Raw genomic sequence first — 25211 nt, forward strand, 5'->3', positions numbered from 1 at the left:
TGCACACGTGAGGCACTGGGTTCAATCCTCAGCACCACATAAAAATAAATAAATAAAGTAAAGATATTGTGTCCATCTTTTAAAAAACTTTAAAAATGTAATAAATATTTGTGCTTTATATAGTTTTAGAAATGTTATTTTAATACAGTAAAAAATAAAAGGAGATGACTTGGGAGGTTAAGACAGAAGGATCACAAATTCAAGGCCAACCTCAGCAACTTATCGAAGCCATAAGCAACTTAGTGAGACCCTGTCTCAAAAAATAAAAAGGACTAGGGAGTAGGTCAGTGGTAAGGTGCCCCTGGGCAATACCAAAAAAATTTTTAAAAAAGTAAAAGGTGTAAGGCAGTTGTTCTAAACGGAGAATAATTTTGGCCTCCTCCCTGCTGCCACCCACCTCTCTACCTTTGGCAATGTCTAGAAATATTTTTGGTTGTTACAATTTCGGGGAGGGGTGCTACATGGAACTAGTAGGTGGAGACCAGAAATACTGCTAAACATCTTACAATTCACAGAATGGGCCCCCCAGCACAGAATTATTCAGTCTAAAATGTTAATGGTGCTGAGATTGAGAATCCCAAGAAATTATTATTCGGTTGAAGGCCTAGTGGTGAGGAGGAAAGCATAAGAATAGTGCCAGCTTAACAATCTTTAGGATGTTCAGAAGCATCATAGGTTTTTTTACACTAAATTGAAATTAGTTTAAAATATAAGTGTCTTCAAAAATCTCAATGGAAATGGATAGCTTAATTATTTTAAAATTTAAATCTGAAAATTTATATCTAAGAAAAGTTCACATCAATGTGTGTTAAAAAAGTAATTTTTAGCTGTAGTTATATATGAAGTGTCTTGCAAAGTGACTGTAGAATGTAGTTGTAATTTAAGAATAGTTTTATTTCCTTGTACTAAGTACCTCATGATTTTTCTGTAGTGATTGATTTGATGAATTTAAATTATTGCCATAAAAGAATATTCTGCTTTGTGAATTTATGAAATTGAATTGAAGTTTGTGATTTAGTAAGTATGAGTTATTATAATTCATTTAAAGATAAGAAAGAATGGATTAGAACAAATTATTTTAACAAATAATATTAAATTATTTAGAATGTTAACTAACTATACCCTTGGAAAGTTTAATAATATCAACCTTTCTTTTTAGTTCAACAGAAATAGATGATATGCTTAGAAAATCAACAAATCTGCTGCTGACCAGAACTTTGAGTAGCTGTTTACTGAACCTTATTAGAAAGCCTCATATAGGTTTGACAGAGGTAGGTTAAGAAGACACATACAACCAAATAGTTTTTTATTTGAAAAAATTTATAGATTATTGATGAACATCATAATATAAAACTGGCTTGGTGTTTTATTTATTTGTTCTTTCTTAGATATACATGACTGTAGAGAGCATTTTGACATATTATACATACATGGAGAATAATTTATTTTAATTAGGATCTCATTATTGTGGTTGTACTTGATAATGGAGTTTCACTGGTCATGTATGTATATATGAACATAGGAAAGTTATGTCAGATTCATTCTACTGTCTTTTCTAACCCCATCCTCTCTCCCTTCCCTTCATTCCCTTGTATCTAATCCAATGTGCATCTTCTCATGTTTTCATTTATTTACACCAGAAATAAAGGAAATGTGAGAAAATGCATTTAAATATCTCATTGCCAGTCTTTACATGGAGGATCAAAATCCTCAATCCTCATTTTTTTTTTACTTATTTAATGTATGAGATTGGAAAAGTACTATGGAAAGTTATTTTAAAATTATTGGCAGTTGGATTCTTGGTGTATCCATATATATTTTTTAATGATGTTAGCAGTATTTGCATCAGGCTTTTAACATCAGATAATCAGTTGTTTCCTGTGTTGCTATAATTATGCAGAAATGGTACAGTGTTTGGAAGTAATAATGCTGTTTTTAAAAATCAGATAGTTTTGTATATGTGTAAATTACATTTTACTGTATATATTTTGTGTTTTCTAGCTAGTGCAAATCATCATAAACACAACACACCTGGAACAAGCTTGTAAATACCTTGAGGACTTTATAACTAACATTACAAATATTTCTCAAGAAACTGTTCATACCACAAGACTTTATGGACTTTCTACTTTTAAGGTATATAAAATCTGACCAAAGTTTTCTTTTCAATTACTGTAGCAAAATTAGGTAATTAAAGACAATTTTTGTGTGTGATTTCATTGTATTTCTAAATATTGAGAATTAGAGCTAATTATTGTCAACAAGCAGATAAATGTCAGTTCCTTTTTGGCATTTTAAATATTAATAAAACATTTTAAACTTCAATAAAAGTGGAGAGAAACATTGATTTTCTACAATGTATTACATTTTGTTTATGTTTTGAAAACAAATGATAAGGTTGAATTAGGCTAGCTGAATTTTAGAGTTCAATAATTAATTTTACATGTGTGTGTGTTTGGCAATGAAAAATATGAGATAAATAAGTGTGAGATTTGCTTTTCATCCCTTATTGACTCTATACTGAAGAAAAAAATATGTCACAGAAGTTCTTTTTTCTGGATGAAAAGATTTATACTTGTATAGTAGCAGGGGATATACTGAAAGATGAATTGATGGTTGTTTTCAGCAGAGTGCAAGATTCAATAATTTTATGTTTTTTTTTTTTGATTTGGAAACACAAATGATACATTGGAATAGGCTAGCATTGTAAATTTCCTTGTAAGTAATATTTTATTAAATTAATTATAAACCACTTACTGATCCCTTCTAACTTTAAAAATCCAAAAGAATTTTTATCTTCCTACTTTCTCTATATTATAAATTATTCAATTTATCTCCTAAAATTATATTGTAATAATTTATTTTTAAAATTAAGTGCACTTGTATTTAGATATTAACTTAATGTTAATATTTACTCTGACTTTGAATGTGCAAAGCCCAGAAACAACTGTGAGCTCCTAAAATTTTCTATTTGGTCCCTAAATCTTATGCTTCCCCGATGACTCTTAAGCTCATGTTGTCAGCCTGATACAGAAGACAAATTCAGAATGGCATCTGTGTCAGTGGATTTATAAAATTAGAATTGAGACAGAACGATGTGAAAAAGCAGGCATTCATTTATTCAATAATATAATGTAGTGATTAAGAGTATATACTCTGGAGTAGACTGCTATGTGACCTGTGCAAGTTTTTTAACCTTAATGATTACAAATTTCTTCATCTGTAAAATCAGAGTAACAATATACTATATACCTCATATGAGGTTATAAAGATTAAAGGAGATAGCACAGAGCAATTCATTGTTTATCAGTTATGCTCTGAGCTCTCTATTAGGCCCCAAGTATACAAATATCTGTCACTTCCCTCAAGAAGCTCACAGGAAGAAAAAAACTGTAAAAGATACGTAACAGTATCACTTAAGTATTATAAGGGGGGAGTACAATTTTGGACCTTTATTTATCCAAAGATGCATTGATCTTCAGCTTTTTTCTTTCTTTTTTCCTTCTTTATGGTACTGGGGATTCAACCCAAGGGTGCTCTACCACTGAGCTATATCCCCAGTTCTTTCTTTCTTTTCTTTTTTTTTTTTTTTAATTTTGAGACAGTGTCTCATTAAATTGCCCAGACTGGCCTTGAACTTGTGATCCTCTTGCCTCAGCTTCACTAGTGTCTACGATTCCAGATGTGTGCCACTGCCTTCAGAAATCCTTAGCTTTTATATTAGATTTTTTTAATAATCTCTCTCTTAATTGTTCTTTCTGTTCTTATATTCATGTATGCTTCAGTCCCTGACAAGAGGGGATTTACTTAGGCTTAGAGTTGTAAGCCTAATTAACTGCTCACATTAAATTTCATCTGCTTACTCAGTACTCTGAATAAAATATAAATACCTTGGTGTTTCTAGGAATTTTCAAGCAATTGTTTATTATCAGTTAGAATCAAAGATGCTGGAACATGGTGCTCTTATATTGAGGGATCTTGAAACTGTTCCTCAAAATCTGTCTGTAGGGAGAGAATTTTAGAAATATTAGCTCTGGTTCACCACTCCATAGTTGTAGATATTTAGTTGAAACACCAACTACCATCATATACCCTTAGGTGGGTTTCCTTGGAAATCAGAAATCAAGTTCTGCCACTACAAATAGCATAGCTTCCTCATTTTTTGTTATTCTTTGTTTTGTTTTCACTTAGAGCTTAGTAAATATTTCTTTGTTTCATCCTATGTTTCATAATATAACAAGAGCTGTTTTGTGCTCATTATTGGAAAATCAAGTATTTGGTTCTACCTTTTGATCTATTTCAAGAGGAATTTGTCTTGAATTGTGATATGAAGAAGTGGTTCAGCAGGGAGAATTGTTAACTCAATGTTAGAGTGAATTACTCAGGGACATTGGGGAATTTCCATTCATATTGAATAGTCAATGTGTTGCCTATTCCACAGAGATGATTGAGGTACAGTCTTAGTTATGGATATTAGATTGAATTGCTTAGTTAACCTCTTAGCCTAATTCTTTTCAATCCAATAACCCTACAAAACATTCTTGTTTGGTTTCTTAAGGGTCATGGAAACAAGCACTTTCAAGATTCCTTTACCATACCTCTATTTTTTTTCTTCCAAAATGCACATATGCATGCATATGATATATGTGCTCATGTATGTCATCTGTTTATTTTATGAATTATTATAGATTTTCTTATTAGCTTACCTTTTACTTTGCTGAATCTGTGAGTGGTGTTAGAGGTACAACAGTAGTTACTACCCTAAAACAGTACTTCAACTTATTGAAATTAACTTGGACCCACACAGAGCCACTTAAAAATCATGTAAGAGTTACGCTTACTGAAAAAATTAGCATCAAGACAGAGGGATGAAATGGGAATATCATTTCCTTTTTGGTTTATGATGTAGAGGAATGATCCCAGTTCTCTCTCTTTGGCACCAGGGATCTTTTAACTTGGTTCCATGGAACTTTTCTAGTCTGTCACCCTGAAGAGTTTCTTTCTGAGTCCTGGTAGTGATTGCAACTGTAAGTCAATCAAAATAATATGGCATAATGAAAAAATGTGTTGAAAAGTAGCCAAGTGAATTAGTGCTCCTTTACTAATTTAATTAGAAGCATAAAGAGGCAAATCTTTCTTTCATTTTAAAGTTGATGTTAGGTACCAAATATAAGAATAAAGTAACTTTTCTTGATTGTCAAACTGGTATCTAAAGCATCTAATGAAATTAGCTATTTATTTTTTAAAACTATGATTCCTTAAATTGGCTTATCCTCCTGTCCATCTTACTCACTATTATACTCCTTCCCCCATCATGACTAAATATTAGGCTTGTTGTATTGTCTTATCTGGTTTTCCCCTGTTTTGTCAATACTGACATTAAGATAATGATTTGGATGCTGTGTGTGGTATAATTAACATTTAGAAATTTCTGGATCAAAATTATGGCTTACTATAACATTGTTTTTTGAAGAAAAGCAGGAAAAAATTAACTAGGGAAAATAGTCTTGTGACAGTTCCAGTGCCATCTACTACTTAGATTTTTAAGGCCCCAAAAAGGTTATTGAACTGTTGTTTGCCTTATTCTAAATGAGTAAAATTAAACATAACCTTTTTTTCCCCTTAGATACTCAATAAAATGTTCAAATAGGATACTTGTAATAGAGCTACTAAGAAAAAATTTGATAGAAACTAACAGAAAAATCAACTAAAACTTTCTTAAACAATAATGGGGCCTGGTGGAGTGACATGCTCCTAAAGCCACTGAGCAACATAATGGCACTCCATCTTGAAACACAAACAAAAACAACCAACTAAACAAAAAACTGCAATAATTTTTTGCCAGAGTAACTGAAAAGTCCAAAGACAGGGCAGATTTCAGGTGAGGCTGAAGCCTGCTGCTCAGGATATATCACCAAGGACCCAGAGTCTCTCCTTTATTTAGCTCTACTTTATGCAATTTTGACCTCATTTTCAGACACCATGTGATGACCCAGTACCTGTAGGTGCTCTCCTGGTAGCAGAATGGTTGCCTGGTCCCAGTTCCAAACCTCACATTTTCATGCCTTATCATCTGAAGAGAGAGACAATGTTTCTTTCACTAGCTGCTGTGGAGTTCCCTGTGTAAGAGGATGGAAACTGCTAATTTTCTTATACTCATCAAGATTCATCCTTGGAGCCAGTTAGGTTCAGTCCTGCCTGAACCATATATCTGTGAATGTTTTCCAAAACATGTTTGAAGACTGCTCCAAAAGGGAGAATAAATGACAAACAGAAAATTATAGATGTGTATTTCTACTTAGCTTTCATTCAAAACACACATGCTTATGGATTAGGAGGTACAGATGGAGTTTATACATGTTTTAAAAATCCTTCTGGGATAGTTCTGCTGTGCACCAATGGTTGAAAACTACTGATAGTATGACCTCATTTAATTTTTATACATTGCAATAAAAAATAGTTCTCAAATTCTGCTTAATACATTTCTGCCTCCAGAGGGCACTGTTTCTTTAACAAACAAAGGAAGAATGAATGAATTTGTTTATAAGCTGAATGTTTTTAAATTTTATGTAAGATTTAAATAAAAGATTTAAACTGACCTTCATAAGATCACTTCATGCAGTATCAAGGTCATATATGTTTCCTAATGATTGTATTTGGATTACAAAATAAGTAAAACTTTTAGTCATTAGAAAGTTTCTTTCAAATGTTGTCTTAAAATGTGTCCCTGCTCAGAACTTCTGTCTGAATTTTTCTTTCACATAGCATAGCCACTAACTTCCTGATTTAGATTTCTTAGCTTTCTTTTATAGTTTATGGACTATAATAAACTTCTTAAAATATTAAATACTTCTCCTTCCAATTTAAAAAAAAATCTTGAAAAAAGTTGGTTTGAACCTAAATAGTTTATAGGGAAAGTAGAACCTACCCTTGGTGTTACCTCAGAAAAGTAAACTAAACACCAAAGTTCTTGACAGTAACAACAATGAAAATAATAAATTTTTATATTTTCACTTTATTGTTGCTTAGTTTCTTTTCTTTTTTCTTTTTTGTGAATCACTCTATCATGAAACATGAAGTCTAGAAAGCACGCACGCAATTGTAATGACTATAATGTGAATGACTTTATTGTCATCATTTTAATAATTTTTCTTTTTTCAGATAAAAAACTGTTTTGTTTTTCCTCATGGCTTCAAATTTTGTAGATATTTTCTCACTCTTTCAATTTTTGGTTAGCATTTTAGTTGTCCCATATTACTTTTTAAAAATTCAGGAAAATATTAGTTAATACTTTCTTTATTTTAATAACACTGTGTATAGTAAAAGAGGGTATTAAATATACCATTGATTTTAAAAGTGAATTTAAATTAGAATCTTTAAAGAATTTCCATTTTATAAAAATCAAAAGCTATAAATCCATAAATTTAGAGGAAAGGAGTCTCTTGAAACTGGCTTAATATTTTGTTAGGGGTGGGGGATATAGTTAGCGGCACAACACTTGCCTAGCATGTGTGAGGTCCTAGGTTCAATCCCTAGCACTATAATAGACAAACAAACAAATAAATAAATAAATTTTTTTTTTTGGTTAAGAATTTTCTTTTCTTGCCTACATAAGAGGCTTCCCAGAAAAGCAAGAGAAATCATAAATACAGTCTGAATGTATATAGGAAATTTAACAGAAGATAGAAACAATCAGTCTCTCAATTTTCTTTGCCTTATAATAGAAATGTTGAATACGGGATGATTATACAACACTGAGCTTTAGGTCTCTTTTATCTGAGTGGTGTGTGGGATTGTTGTTTAGCTTCACTTCTGTTGTGACCTATATTAATCCATTTAGATTCAACAAAGACAGTGAGTCATGAAAAAGGACTAATTATGAATGTTGGGGCAAAATGGAAAGTGATAAATGAGCATTTTTTAAAATATATGGCTTCAAGAAATTGACTTACAAGTGGTATTAAGATGTGTTATGGTATAGTTCTGTAGGTTATAAGCATTTGTCATCTTAATTACCTTTCCCTGATGTTGTTAGGGAAGTTGAAGAGAGATGTGAATTACTGCTATTGATAATACTTATTATCTATGATCCCATTAGCTAGTTGCTAGTGTTTCACATTTAAAAAAATCTTTCTGTGAATGTTCAATATTCATTTTTTTCTCCACTACATGCAAATAACTTTTGTAAGTTAAGTTAACTTGGGCAATTTGGAAGGCTTGAAATGCTGATATATTAATCATCTTTATGCAGTTCACTTAATATACATTTATTGACCATTACTAGCTACCTAACACTAGTAGGTGTAAGGAAACTAATCATGTTTTTAAATGATAGGTGCCTAGTACGGTTACTTTGAATTAATGATAGAAGCTTGTATAGTGTCCTGTGAGATAGGGATGATTGTTACTTCCTTTGAAATAATAATAATCCAAGGATCTACAAAAGTTATTTTGCGCAAGATGTAAAGATATAGTGGGACACAAACCCCTTCCCATTTTTCTCAAATCCCTTTCCACTTTTTCTGTTAAGTAAATTAAAATACTGGCCCATATTCTTTAAGTACATTAAAGAAAACTTTATGGTCCATTTCTTCATTATTTATTATTAGCAAGGATGACAATTTTTTAAATGGCCACAAATTCTTAACACTTCTTTCATTGAGCAGTGTGTGTGTGTGTGGTGGGGGGGTCTATGTCCCTCCTTCCTGATATGGGTAGACTTGTGATTGCTTTGATCACAAGTCAACTAGCACAGTGAAAGCAGTGTAACTTCCGCTTTACTCCAAGCATGTGGGCATGGACCCTGAGCTGCCATTTCATGAGGAAGCCAAGCCATATGGAGAAATTACCTATACCAGGTGCCAGACATATGAGTGGGGGGCCTCCAGAATGATTCTAACTCTTCATTGTTGAATATTATTCCCAGACTCAAGTTGTTCCAGCTGAATCCCAGTTATTATAGAGTAAAATCATCTCCCACCCCTAGAACCTGAGAACATAATAAAATGCTTTTTTCAAACATTAAGTTTTGGGGTAGTTTATTATTCAGCAGTAGTAATTAGAATAGCAACTGATATAAACACTTCTCCCTAGGTTCCTATTTTTGCATATCATCTGGTAGCTTTTCTTCCATGACACCTTTTTTTCCAGCCTAAATGATCTCTTCTTTCTTGCTATACTTTCACTATACATGTAGTCAATACTGATTTATTCATATTTATTTATTCATTCTGTGAGTATTTTACATGTGATTCTTTTCTATTCCAAATAGATTATAAACTTCTTCAACATTTTCATTTAATAAGTACTTAGCTGCTATCTACTATACATCAAGTTCTGTTCTAGGTGCTGGGGATACATTGTTGAACAAAAATAGGCACAAATTTCTGCCTTAATTGAACTCACTTATTTTTGTATAACTTATTCCTGCATTGCTCAGAGTGCTGCACGTATAGTGACTGATAAATTATTATTGATAAACACTAGTTTTTAGCTTCTCAAGATTTCTATGAGATGAGGTTAGAAATTTTAATGAAGAGAGACTAAAAGCATAAGTTACTATAAATAACTATTTTGAGTCACCTCATTTTGCTACTATCATATTTAGTAGTTCTTCATAACAGTTTCTGCTAATGTCATGAACATTAACTTATCTTAAATTCCTTTTTTATTTAAAGTGGTATTTATCTTTACTTTCTTCTATAGCTGAGGAGAGGCACTGTTGAAGGTTTTTATTGTTTATGTGAAATTGGTATTAGATCTTTGAGTAGAAAGAAGAAAAATCCTTCTTGGAATTCCTGTTCCAGTTCTACTGTGAAGCTAAACATGCAGATGGAAAGATATCTACTGGTAGTTGGTTTTTCTCAGCAGGGGGTGGCAGTGAGTAGTAAGTGATTAGACAGTATGAAAATTGGACTAGGAACAAAAAAGTGTTACAATGTGAAGATGATACATTTTGATCATTCATATTTACTTCCTGTATGCTCTTTTTTCTTTTTGGTACTGGGGGTTGAACTCAGGGGCACTCAACCACTGAGCCATATCCCCAGCCCTATTTTGTGTTTTATTTAGAGACAGAATCTCACTGAGTTGCTTATTAGTGCCTTGCTTTTGCTATGGGATTACAGGCATATACCACCATGCCCGGCTACTTTCTCATATACACTTTAGAAAAAAAAATTTAAGGCACTCAAACCAAAAATACCTTTGAGCATTATGTTTTTTAAATATTTTCTTAGTTGTAGGTGGACACAGTATCTTTATTTTATTTATTTATTTTTATGTGGTGCTGAGGATCGAACCTAGTACCTCTCACATGTGAGGCAAGCACTCTACCACTGAGCTACATGCTAAGCCCATCCTGATTGTATTTTTGAAGTTCTGACTCAAGTAGCATTGCTTCCACAAAGCTTTATCTGACAAATATGTACTAATTATTTTCTCCTTTATTTGCTCAGGATGGTTTGCAAAACTTTTAATGTCACATTAATCACATTTTGTTATGTTGCATCTTTTCTTGCATTATAAATCCTTGATGTTAGAAACTATCTTACCCATCCCATTGTCTTTATAGTGTTCTTACTCATAGACATGATATAAATTGTATATTAGGTGAAATTATATTCAAATGTACAATGTGACTAATAATGGTGAGTGATACTAGGTCTCTCGAGGCATTAAATAGGTATTCATTTTTTCAGAAATAGTGCTTAGCTACTTAAATAAAATTAAATCCAACTCCAGAGTGCTACTGTCACATATTTGTGAATTTTATAAATTTTTTTCTCTTATTATTTTTTTTTTCATTTCATTGTGGCCAGAGAACATACATAATTGGTGTGCCTTCAGTACTTTTAAGGCTTGTTTTATGTCTTAACATATGCTGTTTTCTGGAATGTGGCCCACTTAGCAACACATTTGAGTACACAACACTTTTTTAAAAAAATTTAAGGTATTCCAACCAAAATTTTGAAGACTGTTTAGATATCCATTCTCTGCTATTTTTGTTGAGGTTACTCCCATTATTTCTTTTGTCCTCAGAGAAATTAATCATCTACTTCTTCTACTACCTTTTAAACTCAAAGCATAACAGTTTGTCCTCTGTATCCATGGAGTCCATATCTGTGGGTTCAGCCAACCTTGGGTCAAAAATACCTAGGGAAAAAATTTTGTTTGTACTGTACATGTACAGACATTTCTTGTCATTGTTTCTAAACTGTACGGTGTAACAACTATTTACATAGTGTTTACATTGTCTTAAGTATTATAAATAATCTAGAGATGATTTAAAATACATGAGAGGATGCTCTGGGTTATATGCAAATACCATTTTATATAAGAGACTTATGTGTCCTTGGAATTGCATATGGGGGAAAATAAGGGAGACATTTAGGAATAAACCCCACTTTTACTCCTGAGATACTGAAAGGCAACTATATTTCATATTTTTTTTCTATGATAATCTAGCTTCCTTTTCCTCAGTGGGAAGGCATGATCTTCTGCATTATTGACTTTTGTTTTCCCATTTCTGCTTTTCCTTAGGGTCTTCTTAAAGTTATGAGAATAAGTTGGGAATTAATATCTCATAAAGTATCTGGTCACACAAAGAAAAAACAGGTGACAGGTTGAAAAAGAAAGAAGAAAAAATGTGATACTCAGTCAAATAAACAGAGTAGTATAAAGAAGTTAACAGTTTTCCTGGGCTTTGAATAAATGACTAAAATATTAGATCAAAGACCAAAGAAAAGTATAAGATAAAATTTATAATTTTAAGCAAACTTGCTTTATTATCTGCTTCTGTAATTGTTTCTTATTTTTTCTTTTTTGCTATTATTTTGTTTTGTCAGGATGCTCGACATGCTGCAGAAGGAGAAATATATACCAAACTCAATCAAAAAATTGATGAATTTGTTCAGCTTGCTGATTATGACTGGACAATGTCTGAACCAGATGGAAGAGCTAGTGGTTATTTAATGGATCTTATTAATTTTTTGAGAAGTATCTTTCAAGTGTTTACTCATCTGCCTGTAAGTATAAACAATTTTTAAAAATTGTAGTATAAGTTTGCTTATGAAATATGTTTTAGGATTTAACTCTAGATTGGGTTTACTTGTTTAAATAAAATTCCTAGATTGTATATTTCCTTTTCCATTATTATAAATCGGTTTATAAGGACTGGGCATGTAGCTCAGTATAGAACACTTGCCTACCATGTGTGAAGCCCTGGGTTCAATTTCCAACCTGCAAAAAAAAAGAAAGAAAACCAAACCAAAAACAGTCTAGTCTAGTCCTCTTAATAAATCAGTTTATAAGGCATCATAACTTAGCCAGTTTTTTGAGGTTCTAATTTATTTTACTTTCTAACAAAAAAAATTTATTTTCACTAAAACCAAAGGAAAACCCTGAAATTGACAATGTAGACTTAAATAGAAATAAATACTAGTAGAAGTTTTTGGAAAAATCAGTATAATCAATGGTTTTTCTAGTTATAAAGGGCCAAGAAGTCACTGACTAGTTTTTATACAAGAGATGAAAAGTAAAACAAGCATGTTCTGTCCTGGTACATGTTCTTAGTTCATGTATATCTTGAACTTCGGTTGATGAAACAATTAAAAAAAAAATTAGAGCAAGGACATTTGGATGTAAATAGGCTGGACACCGGATTCTCCAGATGAGGACTACAAAGGCCAAAGGGTGGGATGAACATGCTCTTATTAAGTGTATCTAGAAAATAATATAACCACTGTGAAAAGAGAAATACAGTAGTTTTACACAAATAAAATAGGAATAAATTTTATCAACATTTTTATCATATGATAGAAGATGTAGCTGAACATAAAAAATAAACTATTTAATTCAAAACTTAGCTAACTACCACCAACCCTCTTCCTTGTTTGAAATGGAGGGGGAAAAAAAAAGTATTTTCCTTATCTTTACCCTATCCTCTTTCCCCATCAGGAGTTGTTCCAAAGAGCTAATTAGAGAAATTGAGGGAAGATGTTTCTATAGAAATAAATAGAAGAACATCTTAAAGAGATTTTAATCATGGCTCTTGGTCAAAGAAATTTTAGGTGCTTACCTGGGGATGATATTTTGTTTCTAATTGCTGTCCTTGAATTTATTTAAAAAACCTGTAAATATTTTTAATTAATTTTTACATCAACTGATTTCTAAAGAAGTGCTTTTCTTGTATATGCACTAAATAATTATTGAGTTAATTTGAATTCACCTTGTCAGTATAAATCTCTATGCTTCTAGCCAAAAGCAATCTTCAAGGATAAATATATACACAATGTATATATTGTGTTTTTATGTTGTAATATCTGCATCACAAGTTGGTAAGAAGTGATAGGTAGGAATTTTGTGTATACATGGGATAAAATTAAGAGAGATTATATGTTAGAAATGTTTAGGATAAATCCCTCGCTTTAGAAGGCTCATATCCTGGAGGAAATCCCAGTTTCTCAAAAGAGACTGACTACTTTGTGAGAAACAGACTCTTAGTCTAACTAGATTCAATCACTTACCTGATACATTGTGATATTTTGTCTGATTTTAAGTGAGTATTCGTATGCCATTTAAAATTTTTATCTTATCTGCATGGGTTTTTCTATAAAGAAAATAAATTTTTATACAGTGTAGACAGATAAATTCAACAATAAATTTAGGACATGACCAAACAATTCACAGCTAAGAGAATGTTCTTACAATAGTATGTTCTTATTTAAGGATGAACTAAAAGAATTTTTAAGCAAAAATATTAAGTTATTGACTGTGATAGATTTTAATTATAATTAATAGAGCAACTATATTGTGGCTTAGTGTATTCCCTGAAACTCTGAAATTATATAAAATATTAAACTAGGTTGTTTTCTTTCAAGCAAATTGACATAGTTACTAAATGCATAATTTATCTAAACCAAATATGACATTATGTAAGCTATCATTTTTAAATATTTTAAGCTGAAAATGATTTCTTAGTTTTAGATTATTTGTGGACTGAGATAGAGAGACCAATTCCAAAGTTCTTCAACCCTCAAAGAAGCTTCAGAATATATTTATTTATCACATGTAGTCCCAATTCAGGCAGCAAGCAGAACTAGTTATCCTACTTATAGACATACGAGGTTAAATAATGTGTCTAATTTTAGACTCATGCCCTATCTTTGGTTTTAGCAATGTTCCTGAAAAATGGGGTGAGTTAGTCAGTGGAAGCTGTGAAACTAATGACCCTTTCAAATAGTGCTAATATTGGCCAAAAGTGCAAAAAATTGGGACATGGAAGTAAATTTTCTGCAATAAAAGAAAGTGGCTCTTACTTCCCCTGCAACTCTGAAAAGACACAAAATTGAACATGTTCTGTTTAAAATCTCCACCTGTAACTTTACTGAATATTTAGGTTTTTTTGTCATTTCTATCACTGTTGCAAAAGAATGTTTTCTTTATCAAAGACTTTCATCATGTACAATTGGCGACCACATTGCCCAGTGAAAAGTTTCATTGATTCCAGAAAAGTTACAATTATCTAACAGAGTTTTGTTCTCTGCTTACAAGATCTGAGAACAGTAGAAGTTAGTAGATAATCATGGTTTTGATGGAGCCTAGGGAAAGAACTCTGTCATTTTCAAATTATGGTAGCAGTAGAAAGCTGTAGGATTTGGAGAACTACCAGTTATGTCCACTTTTTATTTTCTCTCCAGGGTTAAATGAATGAGAGAATGGATATCTCTTACTTGTTTCTCTTAAGAGCGAATATAAACCTTTTTAGGAAATGGAAAAATAAAAGAGCTTTTTTGCCTCCATATTTAATTAGCTATTCCTCTTCATTTCATTGTGCTCCAGCAGATAAGACAAGCTCTTTTCTGGCCAGAAGAATTAACAGAAATTGAAATAGTCAGTATTTGTAGTAATCACAGTTGTTTTTCCATTACTCAAAGTATTAAGCTTCCCTGCTAACTATGTTTTCTGCCTCAAGGAAACTTGCCTTTTTCATGGCTCATTTAGAATTAAACTCATTAATCTTTTATGGTTCCTACAGGCTTAGGTGCTGAAGTGATGATATTCATAGAATAGGCTCTGGAATTAGGATGATTGAGTTTGAACCTTAATTTATAATTTGCTAGCTATAGGGTCCTGGCAATTTGTGTAACCTTTCTGTGCCTCTTCCCTTCCACAAAATATAATGTATATATAATATATATTAGTTTCAGATTATTTGTGGACTGTGTAAAATATAATAATATATTTTGGACTGTGGAAAATATATATATTTGTGGAAAATATATATGTATAATATATAATCCATTCATTCTCCATAGGACTATTATAGGATGAATTAAAATGCTGTGTAAAAACATTGCCTGACAGGGTGCTTGGCGTGAAGTAGACAATATTAATAAATGTTTTTAAGGTTTAGTTAATATGTGAAATAAAAATTACTTTTTCCCTGTATCAGTGCCCTTGGAAATAAACAAGTTTTACTATTTCAAAATGTGTAAATAACCCTTCTTTTTTTATAAACTTTCCCTGACAGTTAGAAAATACAGAAGAAAGACAACAAAAAATTAATTTTGTCAAGGGATGATTAGTGTTTTTATTTTAGCCTGTGTTCTGCCAGTTGTCTTTTCCTATGCATTTATGACATGTATTTTTTAAAATAACTTATAAGCAAACTTTTTTGTATTGTAAGATTTTATATAAGCCAGAAAATGTTATACTAAGGAAATTTTTTAAAAGCATTAAACATTTACTTACTGTTAACACGAATATAAATGAAAGAAATTTTTGAGCCACTTGTACATCTAGGCTCTCTCCATGCCTGCCAATGGAACTCAGTAACATTTTACTCCAACTACTGCTTCAAGACCCCAGAAATGGTCTATTTCTGGAAAGAAGAGTTAACATTTCCTTCCTTCATAAACGTTATTTATGCGTTTGCTTTAATAAAGATAATTTATTGATTTACAACCACTAAGGGATATATATAAATGATAGTTTTTAATTTCATCACAAATATTTATTAACGAAAGGGCCCCGATTATTCAAATGTGTACTAACAAATAATTATCTTCTATAGTAGAAATAAATGGAAGCTCTCAAATGATCAGTTTGCTCATATTTCTTCCTTTTTAAGAACTTTCCTTTGTTTTACTTTTAACCATAATGTAATCTTTTCTTCTTCTTTACTTACTCTAGAGGTGTTAGATTTGTAGATATATCTGATTTCTATTTGACTTTTCAATGTTTTCTTCCCAGAAATATCTTTTCCTTTTGCTTTCAAATATACTTAACTTTTTTTTCCTGCATTAATGAAAGTGGCGTGGACAGTTTTTTGAAAATACATTTTTTTTTAAAAAAAATTTTAGTTGTTGATAGACTTTTATTTTATTTTTTTATATGCGGTGCTGAGAATCGAACCCAGTGCCTCACACATGCCAGGCAAATGTGCTATCGCTGAGCCACAGTCCCAGCCCCTAAAAAAGACATTTTTAGAAATGACTTTACCTTTGGTATGTAATTCTCTAATCAAATGTAAATATAATTGGATGTTTTTCAAGAAAATCACTATATCGTTATAGGTGTTTCTCACTTTAGAGAATAAATGTCTGAAAAACTGTTCACAGCAATATCTGTTAATCAAATTATTCCTCCTAATAGCTTGTATTCTAAGATTAGAGATGCCTTCCTACTGAGAGAAAGTGACCTCAAGATCATACTGGGAAATTGATATTGAGCATACCTCTTCCCAACTGTGTATTCAGTTACATTACACTGGTAGTCATGGTAGGAGTATTTAGACCACTGTAACCAGCAAATGATACAAACCAAGTTTTTTTCCCTCCAGAGAATCACTGTTAAAAATTAACTAGCACACCACTAAATACAGCTTAACCTTAAAAATCACACTGTAAAACAAACAAACAAACAAAAAACTTAACTCAAAAAGTAAAACATAGAGTTGCTCAACAATAAATTGAAAATATGGGATTGGGGCTGTGGCTCAGTGGTAGAGCACTTGCCTGACATGCTTGGGCACTGGGTTCAATCCTCAGCACCACACAAAAATAAAATAAAGGTATTGTGTCTGTCTACAACTAAAAATATGTATATATATTTAAAAAAATGAAATGAAAATACTACAGTAGAAATAACTTTTAAGGGAAATGTGTCACAAGTGTTGTTAGTCTTTAAATGCAGTGCTGTATTTCCTATCTAGTTCCGTTTCAAGGTGTTTTCTTTCAGTTGCTTCCTTTGAAGGTGCTTCCCTTTTTTTAATTTGCTTGCTTTAGGCTGTTAGGGTTCTATTGATGTGCTAATTTGATATTCTTTGTAAATTCTCTGTGCTTAAGGCTGCAATCCCTTTTTTTTTTACTAAATTGTAGGTATCTGATGGGACTGAAGTTTTAATTTTAAGAAAAAATTTCCTTTTTATTTGTTAATGATTTTTAAGCATATTATGCTCTCTTAAATTGAGAAGCATATATATATATATATATATATATATATATACACACACACATATATACACACACATATATACACACACACACACACACACAATATTAAATGAAGATACATAACTTAGGCAGAAATGGATAGTATCTTAACTGTTGAAAATATTCTCTCCTGAAAATTTTTTTCAAGATGTAGGTAGCACTGTACTAATATTTTGAGATTTGGGTACTTGATTTGCTTCTTCCAATTAATTGCATTGTGAAAGCAGGCAGATCATTTACCATCTGGATTGATTTACTAATATATTTTATTTCATAGAACTGAAAATAAAGTTTTTCTTGTTTTATTTTACTTTTATTCCGATTAATATGCTAAATGGTAGTAAGTCCAGTAGTCCTGAAAAGTCTGGAATGGAAAACAGCCTCTTTTCTTGCCCTTTCCTATCCTCATTGCCATTCTCCCAGACTACCATTTTTCACCACTGGGTTTTGTTTCTTCTGGTGGTTACCATAATACAAAAATAGAGACTAGCTAGTAATTTCTTGCTATGAAGGATAAAGCACAGGTAGCAACTCCCCCCTTTCCTTTTTCCTCCCATGTATTTTTATATTTTATTTATTGTTTTATATAAAATAGTTGTATTTCGATTTTCAGTTCTTTCTACTTTAATCACTATCTTAATTCTCTTCTATGTAATGTAATAGTATTAGCTTCCCTATCTTTTGTGCCATCATTTCTTCCATCTGGTACTGTTTTCCGATAAGTATACTTTTATTTTTACCTTTATTGAAGTTATTAATATTTACATTATTTTGACAACCACCACCTAATCTATGCTTTGTCCTGGGTTGGCTTTTCAAGGTGAATACCAGAAAACAGTACTTTTTAATGTTATGACAATATTGTTCCCTTTAGGCAAGGTGTAGTACGCTAGGATTTTTTTCCCCTTTCATGTTTGGGGTCTGGTATTTTAAATTCTGGTCATTTAAAGGAGATTATTTTTTTCAACATGGCCAAATAGATTCTTTTTTATTATATTCCATATTTACTGAAATTATACTGCATTTTAGATGACTTCATGTTTTTATTTTATCTTTGTTGATAAGTGAGTGTTGTATTGTCAAAATATCAAGTGTTTCTAACCTTCTTTCCTTCATTTGGGTAAAAATCTTCCACAGAGGCCTTTCTTCCAGACTCCTTTGTCTCTAATCTGTACCAATTGTTCTCTGTAATAGCTGCATAGTTATTTTCCTTTCTTGCTCTCCTGGGCTGAGAACTGTTTCCTAGATTTGGTGTGTGGGGTGTGTGTGTGTGTGTGTGTGTGTGTGTGTGTGTATGTGTGTGTCTTTTATTGCTTTACTGATTTGTCTTGTACTGCTTCAGAACTTCCTCAATAATTAATAATTTCCCCTGGAAAGGAATTACATTATTTAAGTCCTTGAATATCAGAAAATATCTCTGTGCTCATGTTTTATTAATAATATGGCTAGTTATATAATTCTAAGTTAAGTAGTTTTTTCTCTTGCAACTTTCATTGCATGCCTGCATTGTCTTCTGTCATCTGGGTTTTAGAATCTATGATGGAAAGGGAGAGAAAAGGGAAATTGCATGGTAATGGAGGGAGACCCTCATTGTTATACAAAATTACATATAAGAGGTTGTGAGGGGAATGGGAAAATAAACAAGGAGAGATATGAATTACAGTGGATGGGGTAGAGAGAGAAGATGGGAGGGGAGGGAGGGGGGATGGTAGAGGATAGGAAAGGTAGCAGAATACAACAGTTACTAATAGGGCATTATGTAAAAATGTGGATGTGTAACCGATGTGATTCTGCAATCTGTATTTGGGGTAAAATTGGGAGTTCATAACCAACTGGAATCTAATGTATGAAATATGATATGTCAAGAGCTTTATAATGTTTTGAACAACCAATAAAAAAAATTAAAAAAAAAAAAAAAGAAATACATAGAAACATGTAGAGATGTTAGCCTTTATTTCATTCACTTAGCTATTTACTCAGTGGCCCTTTGCTGAAAATGAGTGTTCTTATTCAGGGGAGGGAAATTATCCTCTATATTTAAAAAAAATTTTTTTTAGTTGTCAATGGACTTTATTTATTTTTCATATGCCATGCCAAGAATCAGACCCAGTGCCTCACGCATGCTAGGCAAGTGTCAAAACCTTAGCCCTCCTGTATATTTTTTTGATAATTTTGTTCCTTCCATTTTTCTCTTCTTTGCTAGACTGTCATTAGAGTTCCCAGATTGGTTCTCTGTGTTTCGTACTCTTTTTTCTTTCTATATCCCCATCTTTTTTGTTTTATGTTTTGGAAGATTTGCTTAATTTTATTTTTCCATCTTTCTATATGATATTTTATTAATTATATTTTTAATTTTTAAGGAATCACCTCTGTTTTTGTGTTCCTTGTTCATAGAATTTTCTTTTTTAATGAATTTATTATCTTTTAAATCTGAGTGTAGAAAATTTTTAAAGTCGTTTTCTGTGTCTTACCTTTATTACTCTGGAATAGGTTTTTGTTTCTTTATTTTGTATATTCTTTTTTATTCTGATATTTTCCACAGTGTGGTAATCCTTGGTTTTCTGTTTGTTTTTTAACAAAGAAGGCCTTGAGATCTGACATGGATTTACTCTGCTACTGTGTAAATACATATCCTATTTTTTTGATAGACCTTTTCCCTTGAGCAGGAAATATTTATATACATTGCTGGGGGCATTTTGCCCAGGATTCTTTACCTTTATATTCAGCAGGTATGAAACTAGTCATGAGATTGTGGTCTTCTATTTTCAGGACTAACTTCCTGGGTATGCAACCTTATAGTTATAGAATACCATGTTTAGAAGGGCCCTTCATGTGAATTGGTTCTTATCTTTTACAGTCTTGGAATTCTTTTTTTTTTTTTTTTCCTGTACTGGGAATTGAACTGAAGGGTGCTCTATCACTGAGCTACATCTCTGGCCCTTTTTATTTTGAAACAGCGACTCACTAAGTTGCCAAGACTGGCAACTAATTTTTGATCCTTCTGCCTTGGCCTCTTGAGTGGCTGGCATTAAAGGTGTGCACCCAGCACATTCTTAATGTTTGAACAAGGGTCCCCACATTTCCAATTTGCACTGACTCCACAAATTATGTATTATTTCCTTCCTTTGTTTCCATTATCACCTTGCCAAAATAAAAGGGACTTTTCCTTTTTTCCCCTTTCCTTTCTTTGCTTTATTTTCATTTCTTTCTTTCCTTCGCTTTCTTCCCCTTACCCCCTGCTCCCTTTCCCTTTCTCTTCCCCTTAAGTCAGGAACCTCAGCTATTCCTGAAGAGTTCTTTCATTAGGGAATTGCCTGTGCTCTGTAGGTGGGGGATCATTGGCACAGTTGTTCCAGAAATCTTTGTTTCCATCTCATTTCTTTTCCCTTTCATACTTCTAACTCTGGACTTCAGTGTACTGCTGGTTCGCAGCTCCACTGTAGTTAGTTCTCTGTCAGTGACTTTCTTTTTTCTGTTTCATCTGCCTTCTGTCTTCCAGAAATAATCTCTTGATGAATCTTCCCATGCATCTTAATTTCCTTTGTTGTTGAGCAGTTTGTGCTTTGCCATTCTGTGCTTTTTATTTCACTTGTATCTCAGGATGGGGAGGAAGCAAACAAGTTAACTTAGTCTGTCATATGATTCTGAACAACCTGCTACCTTCTCCTGGAAGTTAAGTGATTGGATTAGATTACCTCAAGGGTCCCTATATATAATATTGTATGTTTCTAAGCATCATCCCTTTAGATGAATGTCAAGTCCCAGCTTAGATGTGGCCTTACTGATTCTGGCACTTCATTTACTCTTATACCTGCACTTCATTTTTTTGGCTCACACTTATTTATGAGTTAAGTATAAGAGTTCCAGTGGCCTTTAACTTGACTGAAAACTTAAGAAAACTTTTAATAGTTTAGTAGAATTATTGACTTTAATCCATCCTCTTTTTATGTAACCAGAAAGAATTGTGTTTAAAATACAAGTATTGTACTTTTTATATTGCGGCACAAGCAATTAGGAATACATTTAGTGTTTACCTATTAAATGAAAATATAACCATATACTGGGCATATATTCTTATAAATTAGTTTTTCTTATTTGGATATTAATTTTTATTTATTTTTTTTCAATTAAAAATTTATTTAAACACATTAAACATGTTTTCTTGGCTGACTTCGAACGTTTTCCTTATTTTTCCTCCATACATCATGGACTTGATGATGATGTACAATTATTAGTACAAACTCAAAATTTCATTGCTTTCTATATCCGTGGGTAGGGTGTGAGTTCTACAAATCAGATGTAGAATGAAGAGAAATTCTATGAATGGTAATACAAAGGGGAGCTCCCCACATACAGAGTCCATTGCACAACAGAGACTTATGTTTCGGTACAGCTGTGTGCCTAGCCAGTGAGTCTGTCCTTGGAAACATCAAGTGAAGGTGTCATTAAATGAATGATATGGTCTAAAATGTAGGAGAGGACAATGGAAAAATATTCCTCATGTGTTGTCATGATTCTTTTCATATGCCATTCATAAATTATGTGTTTTTCATGCATTGGTTCTGGCTTTAGGGGAGCGGGATAGTAATGCATGTACTGGGTCATATTTCTATAGAGGCTACAGTTCTCATTGTCTTTTTTTTTCATGTTATTTAAATATATTTATTTAGATCTTTATTCCATATACATTTTTTTTAAAATTTTTTATTGTTGGTTGTTCAAAACATTACATAGTTCTTGATATATCATATTTCACACTTTGATTCAAGTGGGTTATGAACTCCCATTTTTACCCCATATACAGATTGCAGAATCACATCAGTTACACATCCATTGATTTACATATTGCCATACTAGTGTCTGTTGTGTTCTGCTGCCTTTCCTATCCTCTACTATCCCCCCTCCCCTCCCCTCTTCTCTCTCTACCCCCTCTACTGTCATTCATTTCTCCCCCTTGTATTATTTTTCCCTTTCCCCTCACTTCCTCTTGTATGTACTTTTGTATAACCCTGAGGGTCTCCTTCCATTTCCATGCAATTTCCCTTCTCTCTCCCTTTCCCTCCCACCTCTCATCCCTGTTTAATGTTAATCTTCTTCTCATGCTCTTTGTCCCTACTCTGTTCTTAGTTACTCTCGTTATATCAAAGAAGACATTTGGCATTTGTTTTTTAGGGATTGGCTAGCTTCACTTAGCATAATCTGCTCCAATGCCATCCATTTCCCTGCAAATTCTATGATTTTGTCATTTTTTAATGCAGAGTAATACTCCATTGTGTATAAATGCCACATTTTTTTTATCCATTCGTCTATTGAAGGGCATCTAGGTTGGTTCCACAGTCTTGCTATTGTGAATTGTGCTGCTATGAACATCGATGTAGCAGTGTCCCTGTAGCATGCTCTTTTTAGGTCTTTAGGGAATAGACCGAGAAGGGGAATAGCTGGGTCAAATGGTGGCTCCATTCCCAGCTTTCCAAGAAATCTCCATACTGCTTTCCAAATTGGCTGCACCAATTTGCAGTCCCACCAGCAATGTACAAGTGTACCCTTTTCCCCACATCCTCGCCAGCACTTGTTGTTGTTTGACTTCATAATGGCTGCCAATCTTACTGGAGTGAGATGGTATGGATATTAATTTTTAAATGTAGAGGGTAATGAATGATGTTTATCTGATTTATTAATATAATTCATATAAAATGGTATTATGTGAAATATGATGAAAGTATCACACATCCTATGATGTAGATGGCAGTCATATGTTGAATGCTGTTGTCTGACTTTTATCAACAAGTTTCTAAATTTAACTGAATTTTGTCTTCACTTTGTGGCATTTATATATTTCCCAAGACATCTTTACATACACTTTGAAAGAGTCTACAAAAAATTGTTGAACAAATTACTATGTTGATGGGATAATTATAATAATCAATACAAAATTTATTGGAAGTTAAATCTAGAAAAGACTTAGTAATTATTTGGGATCAAGTCCAGTCTTCCAGAAGAATTAATTGTTTGGCTAATAACACCTGTCAGCACACTGCTTACTAGGGTTAATTAGATTGATCAGCCTGACTAGATGAGTTTCTGCTGTGGTCTTTCTCTTACTCATTGTGTATTTTATTTGGTAAAAAGAACAACTTCCCTTTTGGAGGAGAACCTTCAGTCTAGTCTATACCAGAAGTTCAACTTCCACTAATAAATAGTTTTGAGTTTCTTTGACCTAATGTAATTAGGTTAGATTCATATTTCTGAGTAAATAACTTTTTCATAAAAATTTTAATAGTGTTTAAATATTACATGTTATTGAAATTTGAAAAGTAAAATAGTTAATTTTTTAAAAAATTAACACTTATTTTAATTTATTTAATCCTTGTTATTTTAAGGAATATTAAATTAATATTGATATTTAATTAATGCTTAATATTTGTAAAGAATAAACCAGTAAATATATAGTTAATATAGAACTCTGACAGGAGCTTATCTGCACTTAAATTGAGACCAGAAATTTGGTTTTACTTTGGCTTACTATTATTCATTTGCTAGTGGATACATGTAAATAATTAGCTGTAAGATAACTTAGTGAGGGCTGGGGTTGCAGCTGAGTGGTAGAGCGCTTGCCTAGCACATGTGAGGCCCTGGGTTCGAACTTCAGCACCACATAAAAAAATAAGTAAATAAAGGTATTGTGTCCATCTACAATTATAAAAATTTTTTTAAAAAGGTAACAGCCATCATTTCTTTAGTAATTTATTTCAAGTTATATTAACAGATTATGTGAGAACACAGAGATTTATCCTAAGTAGCTTCAGAATCATGTATGCTCTATTATTTCCTGTTATTTGTGAAAAAAATAGACATTTATTTCTGTCTATATTAAAATCACCTCTGAGAAGAGATGCTTGTTAAATATTCAGATACCATTGCTTGGTGTAGACTTAACTGCACTAAAACTTCTGAAGCTTACAAATATGCTTTTTTTTCCTTGAAGTTCGAGAACCACTCCTTTATAGCAAAAAACACTGTTGAAGAACTGTTGTTTTCTAAATTTTCCACACAGCTGACATTTAGTAGTTTGCTAACATCCTTGTAATTTAACGCTGACTAGACAACTTGATTAGATAGACAAAAGTTTGCACGAAGATTTATCTGATTAATGTGAACATAAAAACTCACATCAATCTCCAAAATAAATTGATAATATATGTGATAAATTAATACCTTTAAGTTAGAGTAACATTTGTAGAACTAACTTGCTTGTTGTATAATATATTTTCTTTTGGTGCTTTAAACACTGTTTCTGCTGTTATTAGAATACATCTTCCTTTTTTATTTGATTTCCTTGCTGACTTCCTCCTCAGACCAACAATGATTATGCAGCCATGTCGGTAAGTAGATGCAAACTAAAGCTAGCACATAACATTAGAAAATAATGAACATCCTACAGGCTTATTTTTCTCTGCTTATGTATTTAAATTAACTTCTAATTCTTTTGGCAGTGACTTTGATATATTTGTAGTTTTGTAGAAACATAAGTTTGAAGGTAATGTTAGTTGTTTTGATGAAATAGAATTCTCTGTGATTTGATTATGAAAGTTAATATTGAAGGCATATCTGTGGGGAGTGCTGTGCTTTTGGAAACCTCTCTGTGGTCTTTCCTGATCTGTGAAATCATGTCAATGGGAATGTACACCCCAAAGATTTTTGTGAGGCTTACGTGAA

The 25211-nt window shown here is 32.2% G+C and overlaps 1 protein-coding gene across 5 annotated transcripts in view; it reads left to right on the top strand.

Annotated features, from left to right (window-relative positions):
* Exoc6 (exocyst complex component 6) overlaps positions 1–25211 on the top strand; it is a 196491-nt gene that overhangs the window by 110132 nt on the left and 61148 nt on the right. For 4 of the 5 annotated variants that reach the window (XM_046450218.2, XM_058581092.1, XM_058581091.1 and 1 more), the window contains 4 exons: positions 1160–1271; positions 2002–2136; positions 11847–12026; positions 24851–24877. In XM_046450218.2, the coding sequence (XP_046306174.1) occupies positions 1160–1271; positions 2002–2136; positions 11847–12026; positions 24851–24877 (454 nt within the window). The remainder of the gene's footprint in view (positions 1–1159; positions 1272–2001; positions 2137–11846; positions 12027–24850; positions 24878–25211) is intronic. The other variant, XM_046450219.2, reaches the window with a different exon arrangement.

The sequence above is a fragment of the Marmota monax genome, unplaced genomic scaffold (assembly GCF_021218885.2).
Source record: "Marmota monax isolate L192 unplaced genomic scaffold, Marmota_monax_Labrador192_F-V1.1 WCK01_AAM20220418_F8-fsc00004, whole genome shotgun sequence".
NCBI classification, from domain to species: Eukaryota; Metazoa; Chordata; class Mammalia; order Rodentia; family Sciuridae; genus Marmota; species Marmota monax.